We start from the raw sequence: 17,145 nt of genomic DNA, 5'->3' as shown, positions 1-17,145 counted from the left end.
TCTCTGCACAGCAAAATACAACTGATTCATGACCCAGGCTTATGAAGCACACAGAACAAGTCTAATAAAATACACATTTATTAGAAATTTTTCAGCAGCATCATTTCCATTTGCTTTCTAATCAAAGTCCATGTCAAAGTAATTTACAATAAGCACTCAAAATATGAACCAAAAATATTCTGAGAACTCGGGAATAAAATCATCAGTAGTACATGTTTCACCCATCCATCCATCCATTCATACACTCATTCATTCATTGTTTTAAAGATGTGCCATATTAATATTAGCACAGAGAGCCAGGAACCCTACCTACTTAGTGTGGAAACTGTGTATTCCTGCCACGGTTCCCGCTGTGGAGACTACAGCCGCTATTCAAGAGGAGGGCTACGCTCCTCAAAATGAACAATTTTGCCAAGGACCTAAAAAAGGCTCAGTAAGAACGGTTTCCCTTTCTATTCATGTTCAACTGAGGAAATAAATAGTCATTATAAGGAAATTTTCACACACAGAAACACAAACCCAGCTGAGGCTTTGCTTAACGGGTATTTGTTTTGCACCTTCCTTTATGAAGACACAGATTTACTTTCAGTTAATTCAGCTCCTGAGCTCCAGTTTCTAGGGTAGGTGACCACCTGAGATGCCAGGCAAGGGTGTCAATCACCCTATGGTCCATCAAATGAAATTTCATGCGATTAGATACAAACTCTTTGCAGGACACTTGCACTTAATGACATGGGACTTTCTCAGACATTAAAATAAAAGTGTTGACTTGGCAGCGAGCAAGATAACACACAGGAGACAGTGTTCTGGTTAGACAACGCAAACATGCAGAAGGGTGGGACTGAATTGCTTTTCTACCTACTGCGTTATCTGCATCTCTATCATTACGCTATTCATCAGGTTACATATAATACTGAACATTAAGTGCTGATGTGTGAAAACAGACCCAGGAGTGGCCTGGATTCCCTTCCTTGATAAATCTATAGGGACTATGAGTGGTGCCTCCTCTTCTGACATGGCTAAAGGCCCCAAGTCAATTCCTTTCTTCAATGGATCATTTTCTTTTTTTTAATGAATTTATTAATTTATTTTATTTTTGGCTGCGTTGGGTCTTCGTTGCTGTGCGCGGGCTTTCTCTAGTTGCAGCGAGCAGGGGCTACTCTTCATTGCAGTGCACGGGTTTCTCATTGCGGTGGCCTCTCCCGTTGCGGAGCACGGGCTGTAGGCGCGTGGGTTCAGTAGTTGTGGCGCACGGGCTTAGTTGCTCTGCGGCATGTGGGATCTTCCCGGACCAGGGCTCGAACCTGTGTCCCCTGCATTGGCAGGCGGATTCTCAACCACTGTGCCACCAGGGAAGTCCCAATGGATCATTTAATGTAATGATCACCAACCAATTCAGCAGATACTTTCATTAGCAAATTTAATGATGTGATAATCTTTCCAAAATTTACAAATATACAATATATTTATAGCATTACCTTCAGATAGCTTCAGTGCAAAGATATACATATAGTACATTGTGGTAATTATTTGTAAAAATATGAGATGAATAAAAAAGACACACAAGGTATTGTTTCCACAAATATTTCCAACTACAGGAGTACAGGGGAAAAATATCTTTTTAATAAAGTACTGAATGTTAATTTTTTTCATCTGTTTGTAAAAAATATATGTGCAAAAGTGTTTCTAATTATTCCCTAAATAGCTGGCACAGCTATGCCTCAGAGTCTTCTCTAACGAGATTTGCGGTGTCTTTAAATGTGTCTTCTGTTGCACTGTAGGTTGGACTTGGGCCTTTCTTCCAAGAAATCTTATCAGGGGGAGAAGGTGATGGAGGTGGGGTCACAGCAGCACCAACCTTTGGTTCACTCTCCATCTAAGACCACAAAGAAACAGGAATCAACCATTTATTACCCCGACGTGATGGGAAATGGTTTTGTGTGAAGAAGACAAATCTTGGCCAATTTGCTCAGAATCATCTGAGTGTATGCCTGATTTAGCAAGTTAATACTAAGAAAGAATGCCTGGGCTGAGAAAAATTGTTAAAAATTACCTCGGAATAGAATGGATTTTCAAAGTTGGCATTTCGTTTCGGTTTTCGTTTGAAGATATTCCACTTTGTTGCCTAATTGAAAAGAGGAAACAGAAAACCTTCAGTAATGGAATTTTTTGGTGGGTTTCTTCCTTCTGCTTAGGTTTTAAGTTTTCCTCTTACAGAGGGAGAAAGCAATTTGGGACCTGGGAACACGTGACCTGGCCCATGTGGTAAATTGTTCAGTTCTTCCTCGGCTGGGCCCTGAACAGTAACTGAAACTCTTTGGGCTCTTTTTATCTAATAATTTCAAAAAAAAAAATTCCTTGATCTGAAGTGTACAGTTTACAGAATCTGTGCCCAGAGTATCTAGAAGCTTTGACAGAGCCAGGCAAGAGATTTCTTCAGGGGCTGCCTGAAACTTTAAGGAACAAGCCAGATTGTCACTCTCATTTCCTAAAACGATGTCTTGATCCTTGGTCAACCCAAACATGCTGTGTCTCGCTCCATCATTTCCTCCTGTAATCAATAATAATAATGGCAACAAAAACAACTAACCTTTATTGAGTGCTTACTATGTGTCGGGGACTATTCCAAGAGCTTTACAAGTTTCTGATGTAATCTTCCCAAGGACTCTGTGAGGTAGATGCTCTTTTGCAGAGGAGGAAAGGCAGTCACAGCAAACTCATGTAACTAAATTGTAGATAGAGGAGTAGGCAGGGCCTCCAGGATACGGAGGTCTCAAAACTGAAGAACCCAAAGAGAAATCACCCCAGTCTATGATGAGTGGCCCCTGTCTGGCTGAAAAGCTGCCCATGGCAGCAGTGCTGGCCATGGCCCTGCTGCCGGATATAAGGAGACAAGACAACAGGGGATGAGGAAACAGCCTCCTCCCACAGAGCTAAGGTAGCCCACGTGTTTTATGGATTGTCTCTTGCTCTGTGAAAGTAGGGGGCCAACATGTGAAGGAGTGGGGAGCACGTGAATACAGGGGAAGTAGAAGAAGCCATTCACCCACATTTAAGTGAGCACCTACCTGGCACGAGGGCAAGATGGAGACACTCAAGTCAGAGCCCGGCCTCTGGAAAACTACACTTCAATAGGGAAGGCCAAAACTCATTGTTTCAGTATGGAATGGCTACATGGAGCTGAGTAACTATTAACAAGAGAAGTGCAGGTGATTTTCATTGTCATCTCCTTGGGAAATCCAGTGCATGTCGACATGGCTTTTGAAAATGACAGGACTAAGTCACAGGACTTCATGTTCTTTGAGTCCTTTGAGCAGATTTATTGATGAAAGAGAAACCTGTGAGCCTCTCTGGCATATTAAGGTCAACCTAGGGCCATCCTAACCAAAGGCTTCTACTGCTTTAAGCCCCCCCTGGCTGTTCTCTCAGTTCCCAGAAGGCAAAGGTCATAGAAAAGTCCCTGGATGTACCATGGAGGATAGACCTTAGAGGGTCTCAGCCTCCACTGATTAAAAAAAAGGAAGAAGAGCCAATGTACTGCAAAGATGGAGATGAGAAAGAAAAGGACTATAATTGGTAAACATTCGCTCTCACTTGAAAGACTCTCAGCGTTTTTGATGACTGATGTGCAGGTCAGAGGTTGAAGCATCTCCATCACACTCCCCTTCCTGCTCAGCTGGGAGAGAACTCTGCCTAGGGAAGATCACTAGACTTGAAATGGACTGAGAAAAAATGTTGAGAATATAAAATAGATCTGGCACTGCTGTGGAGTTGAGTCAGACTTGGGGAACCAAATATGTGACATTCAAGTATTCTGGTGTCTGTGGAAGATTAGTGTTCGAAATAAACTTTTCAGTGAAGCTTAAAGAAAAAAAATTCAGTCCCTTGAAAATATGAAATATGCAAAATATGAAACTGGAAATTCCTTTCTAAGACAACATTCATGTGTGTGTGTGTGTGTGTGAGAAGGAATTAGTAAATGGAATATGAAAAGGTGGACAAAGTGACCTTTGTTATAAGCTCTCCTCATTAGCATCAATTTAGTTCAACTTTTATTTTGACGCAAACAAGCAGAACAGGAACCAATTTGTGAGGTGCTGAAAATCCAACATGACTTTGCAGATACCAATTTTGTTTATAGATTATGCAATTTGAGAATAGGGATTGTAAAAAGTGGTAAGATTTCTAACTACCCTTGGGCTTTTGTTTCTTTATATTACTTCACAGAAGTCATAGAACCTTCAAACTGAGACATTCCAGATCCTACTGTTCTCAACTGGGAGAGCATGTTTGGGGGCCAGGGGCGGGGGAGGGAGTGATTTCCGGGATCACAATGCATTGGGGAAAACACTACTGGCACTTAGTGGACAGGGGCCAGGAATATTAAAATGTTCTGCAATGTATAGGATAGTTTTGTACCAAAAAGAACTGCCCTTTCCAATAAGCCAATAGTGCCCCCAATGAGAAACATTAAGACTCTAGTGCTCAGAGGTAAAATAGCTGCCCAGAATCAAACAACTATATCTGAGATAGCTTCCTATGTGTCTGTTAAAACTAATGATATATTATCTATTAAGTTTTGTATCAAGTTTATTTACTGAATTTCTCTCTGTAGACAACATAGTTTACAAATTTCAAAGGGCCTGCAGACAAGGTAGAGAAGCTCCATCTAGTGGTCTTTTTTTCTTTTAATCTTCTGTATTAAACACTGTGCCTGGCACATCGAGGGCAGTAATGTTCTCTGGATGGTTAGATGGAAGATGGACAGATGGATAGACGAAGAGAGTATAAATTAGTGCCATCTAGTGGTGAACATTGGTAACAAGAGTAGAGCTAAAAACAGCATACCTTATTAAGGGAACAAAGACATACACCGTAGAAAAATTGTATTGCACGGGAAAGGAAAAGGTCCTCTACATGCATCACTTTATTCATACTAAGTTGTTATCTCAAATTAAACGCCTCTGATTTGAAGAGGCTGGGTCCAGAAGTCGGCTGCTCTTCTTTTCTGCTTTACCTCCCATGTCACAAGGAACATCATTACCAGCTCAGTGTTAGCATGTAGCTTTACTCAGTGGAAAGTTTTTCAGTTTACGATAAAATTATCTTTACTAACTGCCTACACATCTTGAGCTCTATGAGCCTATCAGGGTCTCTCTAGTTTGCCTAGGATTAATAAACCCAGCACTTCCAAAGTCCTTCCCAACTCCCATATCATTTCAGTAGTCAGTCACTGTTACCTGAGTTTCATCAGCACTTGGGGAAGTTGGCTTTGTGTCTGGAGCTAATTCAGCAGGGTTTATGGGACTTCCATAGTTTTCGTTGTACACATTTCCAGATTCAGTTACCTGTGTGCATATTGAAGGCCATTATTCAGTTTTGAAAGAATTTTTGCTATAAAGTTTCTTATCAGCTCTTTGGTTCTGTTTATCACCTTGCTCTCCCACAAACATGATCAGGCACCATTTTTATTATATGAGACCAACCCTGTGGTCCAGGAATAAACACCACTCTCGTCTCCCCAACATCAGGAGCACCAACTACTAAGCTGTCTATCTGATGCCTTAATCTTGGGAGGCAAATACACCCATCAATGGTCACACTCTCATGTAGTAATAGCAACTTCTACGGTGCTCTCCAGGGCCCCTTACTCCCACTGTTGACCATAGTTTTGGATAAAGGATACTCTGGTTGTATATTGGCAGCCAAATCCTAATAGAACAGTATGAATTATTTCCAGACGCATTGGTGAACTGAGAGTTTTACATCTGGATATTTAGAATAAAATTATTGATTTCAGAGGACTGCTTGAAAGAGGTTGAATTTTTAAAACAAGAGGCATAATGACATTAATACCCCTCTAGATATTTTCTGTAACATTCATGTGATTCCGAGGTTCCCTCTTAAAGCACAAATTACCAAAGATATATAATTAATAAATTACAGGGTAGAAATTCACGCCTTTTCCTATATTTTTACATTCACCACTTTATTTCTTCTCAAACTTGAAAATGTATTGGTAAACATGGCTTCATTTTATTTCAAGGGAAAATGCCAAAAATCTACTTTATCATGTACTTAAAGTTTTGCTATCTGGATATTAAAGGATCAGGCAAAATGCTTTCAAGATTCAAATATTGCTGATCTTAAGAAAGCTATTCATAAAATAAACATTTCTTTCTTACATTAAAATGTACTATACCTTGTGAGTTCAAAAGAAATTTAGGTGTTAACAGTGAAACTGTATTTTGCCGAGGCTCTAGCTGCTTTTTTTTTTTTTTTGCGGTACGCAGGCCTCTCACTGTTGTGGCCTCTCCCGTTGCGGAGCACAGGCTCCGGATGCGCAGGCTCAGCGGCCATGGCTCACGGGCCCAGCCACTCCGCAGCATGTGGGATCTTCCCGGACCAGGGCACGAACCCGTGTCCCCTGCATCGGCAGGCGGACTCTCAACCACTGCGCCACCGGGGAAGCCCCCCTAGCTGCTTTGACAAAGGAAAGACAGGCTAACTAACAGTTGACAGGCACTGGCAGTGACACTGGGGCTATTGATCCAGACCTAATGAAGAGTTCTGTTCCTTCATCCATACGTCTATCTCATCTCCCTGTTCCTCTTAAAGATGAGTGAGTAATAGGGCCTCATCAAAGGAAATTTATGTATCTGCCTATCAACTTCGAAGACCTTTGTACTTTCCAGAAAAGTATGGCAAGGGCAAGCAGGGAGGTCACCTCAAATCACACCCTTGTGATACCAGTCAGAACCCAGAGAGTGTGCCCAGTACCCCAAACCTCTGCATAATGACCTGACGACCATCCACTCATTCAGTTCACAGATATTTACAGAGAGCCCGTATGTGTGTGTCGGGCACAGTGTTTGCCGAGCCTCTGAATATGCACTCAGACCTCTTGCTCTGACCACTCAGGATGAAAAGGCTCTTGGTCGGCACCCCCAGAATGGCTGCCAAAACCCAGGATTCTGATTGTTTTCAGGCCTTCGGTCCTTGGGTCGGTCCTGTTACTGCAGGGAGTGAAGCTGAGGAAGCGACCAGTGTGCTTTCTTCCATGGAGGGAAGGTTGGGAGGACCCTAAAATCACATTATTCCAAAGAACAAGATCCAGCAACAGCCAAACCTGACAGCAAGGACTGTGATTTCTCACCGGGGTTGTTGTTGGCTGAGCCACTTTGACAGCAGTGTCCCTGGAGGTGTATGTCGGGTTTTCAAATATTATGGGCGGCTTCCCCAGGTCCATGGCAAAATGTTCACTCTGATGGAGGGAAAGAAAAAAGAACACACAAAAAAAGATCATACCGTGCTGATCTGATTCATACACAGAGGAGGATGTGCTCTTCACACCTGGAGGTACGCTAGGTGCTACGTCAAACTGACCCAAAAAGAACTTGCCCCCCACCTCCAACAAAAGCCAACGGAGACACAAGGCCTCCATGAGGCAAACCGTTATGTAAAGTAACGTAAATGCATTAACTCCTCAGGCCAGGAGAACAGAAACCCTCTTCCCTTATCTGAGTTCTCTATGGCTCCTTAAGGCAAATAACTCACTTGGTGATTGGCTTTGGACATAGAGAAAAGGGTGGGGGTCTGGAAGAGGAGCAAAGAGAAGAGGGAGAGGGGGAAAGAAGACAGGAGGGATAATATTGTACCTTTAGGCAGGAACAAAAAGGAAAGATTGGGGGGGAGGCAGAATACTGGGAATGATTTCCCAACACTGATGGTAGACTTCATAGTGGATCCCAGTCCATTCATAAAGTATTTGGTCCTCACAGGAGGGATTATTTACAGATGGGGACAGAGTGATCAAGCTCCATCCCTACTATTACATACTTAGCAGGTGGCAGAGTTGTGATGTGAACCAACCACTGACTCTAAAACGTTTCACTGTTTATCCCAACACTACACACTGGTGGGAAAATATATGAGACTAGGAAACATGTTATTTCCCTGCCTCTTCCTTTAAACGTACAAAAAGTCATCGAATAAAAACAGAATATCATGGTCCCTCTCCCGTTTCCCAAAAAACATAGATTGTTTAAGACTCTAATTAAACTTAAAACTGTTCATGATTCCAGTTCAACCGTGTGGCTTAGATCAGGGGTTAATTTTAATTTCATTACTAATGTTTTTAGACACATTTCTACAACAAACCTAATGTTTCCTAACTTGGTATAGTGAGGGAGCATACTGTATTTCATTTTTTTCTAGGTGAATTTTATTCTTTATAAAAAGTGTTTCTTTGATAAAACAGTAAAAATGAAAACCTTCAAATAGTCACTTTGAAACCAAACTCACCATCGCCATTGATCTGTCAATAGCAGACTCGGGCCCCAAACCAGATATTCCAATATCCATGTTAACATCATCCCCTGATCTGAAGGTCACCCCATTTCCATTTTCAGAGGATTTGCTAAGACTGCTTAAGCTGAAAAGAAGTAATCAGTGTCTTATTATTTTTAAGAAACAATCTTTTGCAATAGGATTCTTTCTTTGTACCTTTTCCTAGCTCTTCCTTAAATGAAAGGCTCAATTCCCACTTTGAATTGACACATCACGTATGGGAATAAATTCCCTTAGTGACCTGGAAATGTTTGAGCACATTCCTGAATGCTTGAGATTGAGGAGAGGACCAGCTGGGCACTTGCAGAAAGAAAGCCTGGTCCCTCAAACAGCCGACGCTGTTCTCCAGTGTAACCTCAACATACAACCCTTTAGACTCTAAAATGTGATTTGTACTCAGGCTTCAGAGAAGCAATCAATTAAGACATTGTGATTTGAAGTGACTGCTTTAAGTTCAGTATTTTTTGTTTCTGCAGAATAGGTGAACAGCCTAGGATGCTTTTTTAACTTAAAAGAAAAACTAAGTTATTTACGTGGTTACAGGTCACACAGACTTCTAAAATCAATATTCCACCTAATGAAACTGACCTTGACAGCTTGGGCAGAGAAGGCAAAAGGGAGCCAGTTTTCCTATAGTGGAAAAATCCTAAAGTCGCTAAAGCTCCAATTATGATGATCAGGATGATTGTCAACAGCACGGCCGCTGCTGTCAAAGAGGGAAGAAGAAGCAAACATATGAACATGAGGAGAAGGAAAAGAGCCAGTAGTCTTAGCAATAGGGACTGGGGGCTAGAACCATTCATTCTTCAAAAACTGAGTTAAACAGAATATAGACAACACTCAGTTTAGTTACCATGATGCATTCCCATGTCCCTCGTATTCTTAAAACTTACTTGTTCCAGGAGGAATGCCTTTTGAAAGCCCTATTTCACAATATTCTCCCACATAGGCACTAGGACATCTGAAAGGAAAAGAAGAATCATTCACAAGCTGTTGATTTCTTGGGCTCTGATTGGAATCTGACTGTGGAAATTCACTTTTGAGGGAATACCTGTGGTATTCTACAGAATAGAATTCTGATTCTACAGAATCAGCCTCAACAAATAAACCTATTGGTGTCTTCTCGAATCTATGGAATGCCTCCTTGGAGCGTGGAACTAGAAACCTTCATTGTGTTCTTTCCTTTGACATGCTTTCGTTAAATATCATCTTTCTCCATATTAAGAGCTTTCTTTTTAATTCTCTGCTCTCCAAATCTTTAGCCCAGTCTCTGCCCCTCGTGAGCACCTAGCACTGTGACAGCTCTGCTGACAGCTGCTCTCCCACAATCCAATTATAATTAGTAATCTGAGGTGAGTAGGAAAATGGGGTTGTCACTTCTCTAACTCATTGCTCCCCAAAGCGTGGCCCACAGTTCTGTGGCATCTCCCGGGAGCTTGTCAGAAATGCAGAATCCCTGTAAATGAGATGGGCATTTTTTCCAGAGCCCCAGGTGATTCTAACGCACATTATAGTTTGAGAAGCACTGCCTTAGTTCTCTGTGGACTCCCCCATTGGAGGGCAAGCTGGTTATGATGTGAAAATTAGCGAACTGGCAAGGTTCTTGTACTTGTTTTTCTGGCTACTTTGAGGTCTCAAATTCCCCCCAGAAGATGCAAGACCTACAGCATTCAGACTTACTTGCATTTGGGGAGGTCATTCTCGTCAAAATAGCAGTTTCCTCCGTTCATACACCTGCATGGAGGGGGCATGATGATAGGACTTTCGATCGCTGCAGAAAGGGAAAGCCACGCAGGTGTTAGTCAGCGGCGCTCAGCAGAGCCCCCTACCATGCAAACCTACTTCAGCCCAGGGCTGGAGTGGGGAGCCCATGTGGTGGGGCAGCTAATTAATCTCCCTTTTAAATGTCACCTTCCCCTTAAGTCAGATGAATTTCTTTATCAATAAGGTCTTGGGGAGTAACATACATTTGGTAGGGAAAAAAAGGCAGGTTATAGCATCCCCCCCCCCAAAACAGTGGTGAGATACTAGACTCCAGAATATATACTAATAGTTAAAAAGGACATTGTGGTAAAGGAAATCTCTTAGGACATTGACATTTTCTTTTGAAGTTTTCAGAATTCTTCTCTTTGAACCCAGTTAAAATCAAGAGTTCAACGTAGGCACACCCCGAAACTTCCACTAAAGGCTCCGAAGCATCAGCAATCCATTCATCAATAAACGGACACGTAAACAGATAAATAGCCGCTTAATGGACAGCTGGTTGGAGATCTCCTCATTTTTTAAGACCTTCAAAATTGCCCTTGCTAAAGATTGTAATCTTGCCAATATTTCCCCAGTAGCATTGGGATAAGAGCGGGGATAGGGGAAGGGGATGGGGCAGTTTTTACTTGCTGAGTTCATGCTCTAAACCTGCCAACTTTTCAGCCTGGTTGGGAAGTCAACAGGAGGTGCCTTGTTTAACCGCTTGCGCCCCCTGGTGGCAGAACATGGTTACGCCTCTTCATTTCCCCATCAGCTAAAGCAGGGGAAGGGCCCAAGGATGTGAGCCATAAAATGGGCCACTAGTGAACTGCAGGATGATTTTCTAACACCCTTATCAAGCATTGGATACTAGTTAGGGACACTAACTAGTTACTCCCTATGGCTTATTAACTCCTTAATTTAAAAGAGTCACTGAAGAAAGGTCTTGCCAAGAATAGATCATCTATAGCTTTGGGATGAGAATTAAACCACTGCTTACTTACTTACTTACTTCCAGCTTCCATCTCCCAAGAGCATAAGGTACATTTTAAAACGTGGCCCTTTTTCAGTTGTCCAAACTTTGAAATGAGCAAGTGGGAAAACCAGTGAACCTCCTCTAGGCCTCCCCTCCGTACTGGATAAACGCCCACGTCCCACCTCAGGAGCCTAGTTCTCCACCTTGAGGAGCTCCCATTAAGACTGAATAGATTCTGGGGTGATTGGGATCCAGTATGGGGTGGAGAAAGGAGGAAGAGGCCTTATAGGAAACTCACTCTTCAAAATGTCTTTATAGACAACACAACAGTCGATTTAGGGGCACTGGATCTAAATCTCTGCAGATCTTGGCAAATAATTCTTAGCACTCATTGGAACACAAGATCTGTTTGGCCCCTTAAGCCCCACTCAGCTCTGTTCATATTTTCCACATCTCCCATCCCTCTTTCTAGCCATCCCCACTCTACTCTTCAAGAGACCAGTAAACAGGGATTCTTCATGCTCCTGAAAAAGGTGAAGCACGGGTAAGGGAACCTACTATCGAAGGCAAAGGAGCTCTCCCAGGCCCCCATGGCTGCCCAGGCAGTGTCCCTACCTGCATCACACTCAGTGACGCTTCCTTCTATAAATTTGGAGCCTTGGGGACAGGCACAGGTGTATCCTTCAGGTCTCAGAAGGCAAAGGTGGCTGCAGACCTTTTTACAGCGGTTGGGCACTGGAAAGCAGAAGAGAACAGTGGTTAGTTTCTGAGGAGGGAATGAATACCCCAACCAAGGACATGCCCATCCACTGAGTTGTGGCCAGGTGACATCAGAGCCCTGCATGACTTCAAAAACAATCAGCACTAAGCAAGTTGAGATATTTCTAAAAGGTCAGTAAGACCCCATTATTATATCAAGATTTGTCCTCACCCAAATTTGGCTAGATCATAAAGTGTGGTCCAGCCAAAGCATACACTGGATGTGATTTCCACCCCTGCTCTCCACAGAGAACTTTCTTCTGGGCTTCAGTTTCATTATTTGCAAGATTAGGGAATTCAGAGCTATGATTATCAGAATCACCTGGGAGCTATTCACAATGATTGATGCCCTGTCACAGAAATCCAGATTAAAATCGCTCTGGGATGGAACTCAAGTATTACCATTAAAAGCACCTCAGGTAATTCTAGAGTCTTCTGAACACTAGCTTAGCATATATTATGATTTATCCAAGGATTAGGTCGTCTCTGAATTCCTTCTCAGACTAACATTCTATAATCCTGATTCTCTGTCATGCAAAAACCTGACCATGGACGAGGCATGGCTGTAAAAAGCCTCACTCAAAACCTGTCCCATGACCATTTCTTCAGCTCTCTAGAGCACAGCTTTCAAATTTTAATGTCGTACAAATAACCTGGGGAATCGGATTCAAGAGGGCTGGGATGGGGCTTGAGAGTCTGCACTTCCAACCAGCCCCCGTATTGTACCAATGCTCCTGGTCCATGGCCCACACTTTGAGTAGAGCAGGGATTCCCACAATGTTGTTCCTGACCCAGCAACATCAGCATCACCTGGGAACTTGTCAGAAATGCAAATTCTTAGGCCACCTCAGGCAAATTAAGTCAGAAACCCCTCAGGTGGGACCCAGCAAGGCGTGTTCAACAAGCTCTCTAGACGTTTCTGGCACGCCCTAAAACTGGAGAGCTATTGGTCCAGAGTAAATGCTAACCTGGCACAGCTGGGCTGAGTCTCTGGCCTACTCATCAATCAACACTTTGCAAAGGAGGCTCAGAGTATCAGCTGGCTGGGATGCTTTTCAGGGAAAGTCTCCAGATTTTCCTCTGCCTGACTCCTGGGCTGTCCTCTCTACAGGGGCCAGAGGGGGCTCCACAGGTATACTGGGCTCTCCCCTCCTGCCCTTGAAACTGGCAAACATAAGAGCTGCAGGAGGATTTAGGACACAAGAGCTATTATATCAGTGGGATCTGGAATGTTTTGGAGAAGGTCTGGAGAAGGGTAATCACTACCAGCAACACAAGGGGGCTAATCCCTAGAAAAGGCATTTGCCGCCAGTGTCATCTCCTGGGAGCCTCCGTTCTGCACTTCAGTTTGTCAAGATGGATTCAGGCTCTCAGAGTATCAGAGAACTCAGGGGGACCTCAGGCTCCACATCTGTTTCACAGGCAGGGATCAGAAGGGAGGTGACTTGTCAAAGGCCACACAGCCACAGAATGCAGTCTGGAATTGGGTACACTGATAGCTGCACCAGAACAGAAAGGTGCTGAGCTTTGGGATGAATGGCATTGAGTTTAAAAACCATTTCTGGGTTTAAAGCTTGTCCGCTGGTTGTGGGACTTGGGCGCACCAGTTACTAAATCTTTCCTATTGTCAGTTTCCTTACTTGTGAGATGAGAATTAAACCTCTTTATAAGTTTGGGAGAAGATTAATTGAAGAAGCAGATGTCTGGGTTAATCCTGAAGAGAGAATCTGACATACAGAACTTAATAAAAGTCTATTTCCTTTCCTCACTTCAAAAATGTCCTTTCCGGGCTTCCCTGGTGGCGCAGTGGTTGAGAGTCCGCCTGCCGATGCAGGGGACACGGGTTTGTGCCCTGGTCCGGGAAGATCCCACGTGCCGCGGAGCGGCTGGGCCCGTGAGCCATGGCTGCTGAGCCTGCGCATCCAGAGCCTGTGCTCCGCAACGGGAGAGGCCACAACAGTGAGAGGCCCACGTACCGCAAAAAATTTTAAAAAATGTCCTTTCCCCACTATACATTGTTGATACTCTATAAAATAGACAACTGATGGGAACATACTGTATATCACAGGGAACTCTACCTAATACACTGTGGTAACCTAAATGGGAAGGAAGTCCAAAAGGGAGGGGATATCTGTATGACGATTGCTGATTCATTTTGTTGTGCAGTGTAGGCTAACAAAACATTGTAAAGCAACCATACTGCAATAAAAATTAATTTTAAAAAAGGAAGATATTTCCAAAAAAAAGATTTGATAGAATATTTTGATATATAACTACCTATATCTGAAACAAAAATCATTAAAGACATCAGTGAATAAAAATGTGCCCACTGGAAAAAAATAATGTCCTTCCCCTTTCACATTACTCCACACAATGATGATGAATCAGAACACAGGTAACCTGAGGAAGCAGGATCCAGAACTCAGAAAATGAGAAAGAAGGGAGGATGTAGAAATGCATCCTTTAAGCTTTAAGCTAAGGCTCGCATAGCTCAGGATGACTTGACTAGCCTGGCCTTGCAGTTGCTAGAATGGGTAAGACTTCTGATGTCCATAAAGCCTCTTATGTGACTTGGCAACCCAACTCACATTTAGCAGGGGGTCTGACACCTACTGGATTCTGTGGCCTAAGAGTACAAACCCACAACTCCAAGCAGCAAAAAGGACAGAAGTATTCTTACTCCATATCTGCTGGTGGTGTGCACCATTTCATTCGACCTCCAATTTTATCTTCTTTGGTCAAAACGGTTAAAATACACACAGACACAGACACACAGACACACACACACGTTTCAGGCACAGGGAGATCAGCCCATTATTATCCACCACCATTTTCCAAAAGAAATATAGCCATTAATTTGAAATAAGGTTGGTGACTACCTGACTGATTATATCTCCATTGATGGAAGATTCGAACTTGAGTGAGCCAAGGGTTCACTACCAGCAATTTCTCTTTCTCGTCTCGCCCAAATTTATCTTGGATCCATACTTCTCCCTTATCCTTAGATGTCCAGTATAACTGGCTCTCGAAGATGTCCAGACTATAAGGGGTCATTGCTGTTCACCCACAGGGGAAAAGCAAAACAAAACAAGGTTACTGAAGATACCTGAGCCCCACTTTTATGTTAGAAGTCAAACTGCTTGGATCAATCTCTTAGGCAACACATTAAAATTCCAGCAACATTCAGGCAGACTCTCTGTACACATGACCATGAAAGTGTGCTGCACCAGGAGATCAAGATGACAGAAATTAAAATAGATCAATGCCTACTGAATGACACCAATTATAGGGGACTCACTCACTTTCAAGTTGCTGATTTTATTTTTAGAAAACAATCTGTATGGCAGAGATCTTTTTTTTTCTGGGAACATAAGACACCAGTTAGCAGAAAAACCTGTTACGTGCTGGATTGTTGCAGTTCTGTAGAGTCTAGATAAGAAAACAAAATGCTTCTCTCCTAGATGTTTCCAGTTGTGCATAAAAAGCAATCTAGCACATTAAAAACTAATGTACCTAGAAGTGGTTAGACACGGATTACCACTGGAACACAGGATGGTCATCTCTATCAGAGCAACCTAACAAGAAACGGTTATTTCAACATCTGCTGCTGACAGCAGGTTTTTTTAATTATACAAAAAGGACAAAAAGGGCTTAATAATTGCTAATAGATTCATTTGCATTTAAATCAGTAGCTGGGAGCTGGGCAGAGTGGTATCTAAGAAACTGTAAAAAGCATCTCCTAAGATTAGGGTTCCTTCTTACGAAAATGGGCAAAGAGACTGGAAACACATTAATTATTTAATATATGAAATTCTAAGTGAAATTTCTAACCTGCAATTGCAACAATTCTCCTATCGGTCCCATCATATTTGATGGTTTCAATAATGTCCTCCTTGAGGTCACTCCAGTAGATCCGGTCACCATTCACATAATCTATACAAAGGCCGGTTGGCCAACCGAGGTCCTCCTGAACCAGGACTTTCCGACGCTGCCCATCCATCCAAGCAGACTCGATTTTAGGTTCTTTGCCCCAGTCAGTCCAGTACATAAACCTGTAACAGAAGGTTTCCTCATGGCAGCATTTCATCTAGTGGAGAAATCAACTGGTTTTCAAAGAGGCTTGGGTCCTAAATGATGCTATTTTTATACTTTACACAAGACAGGGAGAGAAAGGGGGGAGCCTGTGCATCTGTGATCTATCCTTCCTGAGAACTGCACTTTCCCAATAGAAACTGGCCAGCCCTGTCCAAAGATATATATCCAGACCTTTTAAAATATATAATCACGAAAGCTGTTCATTCTTCAAAAGATATTTCTTGAATGCCCGCTGTGTGAGAAGCCACTATCCTGTGTTTGGAACGTATCAGAGAACAAAACAGATTCCTTCCCTCATGGAGCTTACATTCTAACTCTTTGAAAAGGTATTACTTTGCATGCAATTAATACTTAATTGTAGAAGAACTGAGCAGACCAGGGACTGTACACTTTAAACATCTAGAAAGGATCAGGCAGGCAAGATAAATGGGTGGAACAGGGCAGTTATGAATGTAGAGTGATGGGCAAACACCGCATCAAGCAAAGCCCTGTCTAAGAGTTCCAGGCAATACCGCGTCAAGGAAGGCATACCTACCTAACTTTACCAGTTCTTCTGATTTTTCAAACCAAAAATACAAATATTTGTTTTTAATTTAAATGTTATCTACTAAGTTTACAAAAAAAAAAAAAAACTTAAAGCTCTGTGAAGTTCAAGTCCAATAAGTGTATGGGCCATATTTAGCCCATCAGCCACCACTTTGCAATGTCTAGTCTAAACCAATCATCAGATGTTGCTCAATCCTTAAATTCTGTTGAGAAATGTGCGGGTTTTAGACAAACTGGGCTGTGGAAAAAGTGTGGCCAGAGGCCTTCCCCTGACACAGTGTCCATCTTCTGAAGCCTGTTTTGTCCTAAGTGATCTTTAGGGCATATTATAATTCTTGAAAATAGTCATAGGTGCCACTCAAAAAAGTCCAAGGACAATTTCAGTACAATTAGGAAAAAATAATTGAAGATATAATTTTTTTGAGAATCCAGTGGAAAATATCTAGAACATTAAGGACTCCTTCAAGTACTTACCCTAGTTTGGGATTCACAACTATTGCAGCTGGTTGATCCAGTTGAGTGGAAATCAGCCACTTTCTGTACCTTCCATCAAGTTCAGCCACCTCGATCCGCTGACTCCTGGCATCTGACCAGTAAATATGCCTGAATTTAGAGAGACAAAGTTAAACAATTGAAAAGTCTAGACTGGACTTCTGGGGAAGAGGTGTGAAGATGAG

General features: G+C 42.5%; 1 protein-coding gene across 1 annotated transcript in view; it reads right to left on the bottom strand.

The window, feature by feature from the left end:
* Positions 1–1,411: 1,411 nt before the first annotated feature.
* LRP2 (LDL receptor related protein 2) overlaps positions 1,412–17,145 on the bottom strand; it is a gene marked incomplete at its 5' end in the record, with an annotated part of 197,706 nt that continues 181,972 nt past the window's right edge. Inside the window, 12 exons of the mRNA XM_081243139.1 lie at positions 1,412–1,876; positions 2,054–2,125; positions 5,241–5,348; positions 7,157–7,264; positions 8,305–8,434; positions 8,938–9,055; positions 9,243–9,310; positions 10,030–10,120; positions 11,684–11,803; positions 14,707–14,883; positions 15,659–15,879; positions 16,943–17,071. Of these exons, the coding sequence (XP_081099265.1) occupies positions 1,715–1,876; positions 2,054–2,125; positions 5,241–5,348; positions 7,157–7,264; positions 8,305–8,434; positions 8,938–9,055; positions 9,243–9,310; positions 10,030–10,120; positions 11,684–11,803; positions 14,707–14,883; positions 15,659–15,879; positions 16,943–17,071 (1,504 nt within the window). The 3' untranslated portion in view covers positions 1,412–1,714. The remainder of the gene's footprint in view (positions 1,877–2,053; positions 2,126–5,240; positions 5,349–7,156; positions 7,265–8,304; positions 8,435–8,937; positions 9,056–9,242; positions 9,311–10,029; positions 10,121–11,683; positions 11,804–14,706; positions 14,884–15,658; positions 15,880–16,942; positions 17,072–17,145) is intronic.

Source organism: Mesoplodon bidens, assembly GCF_964165515.1.
Source record: "Mesoplodon bidens genome assembly, chromosome: 8".
Taxonomy (NCBI): Eukaryota; Metazoa; Chordata; class Mammalia; order Artiodactyla; family Ziphiidae; genus Mesoplodon; species Mesoplodon bidens.
The sequence above is the reverse complement of the archived record's forward strand: the minus strand, read 5'-3'. Positions and strand labels throughout refer to the sequence as shown.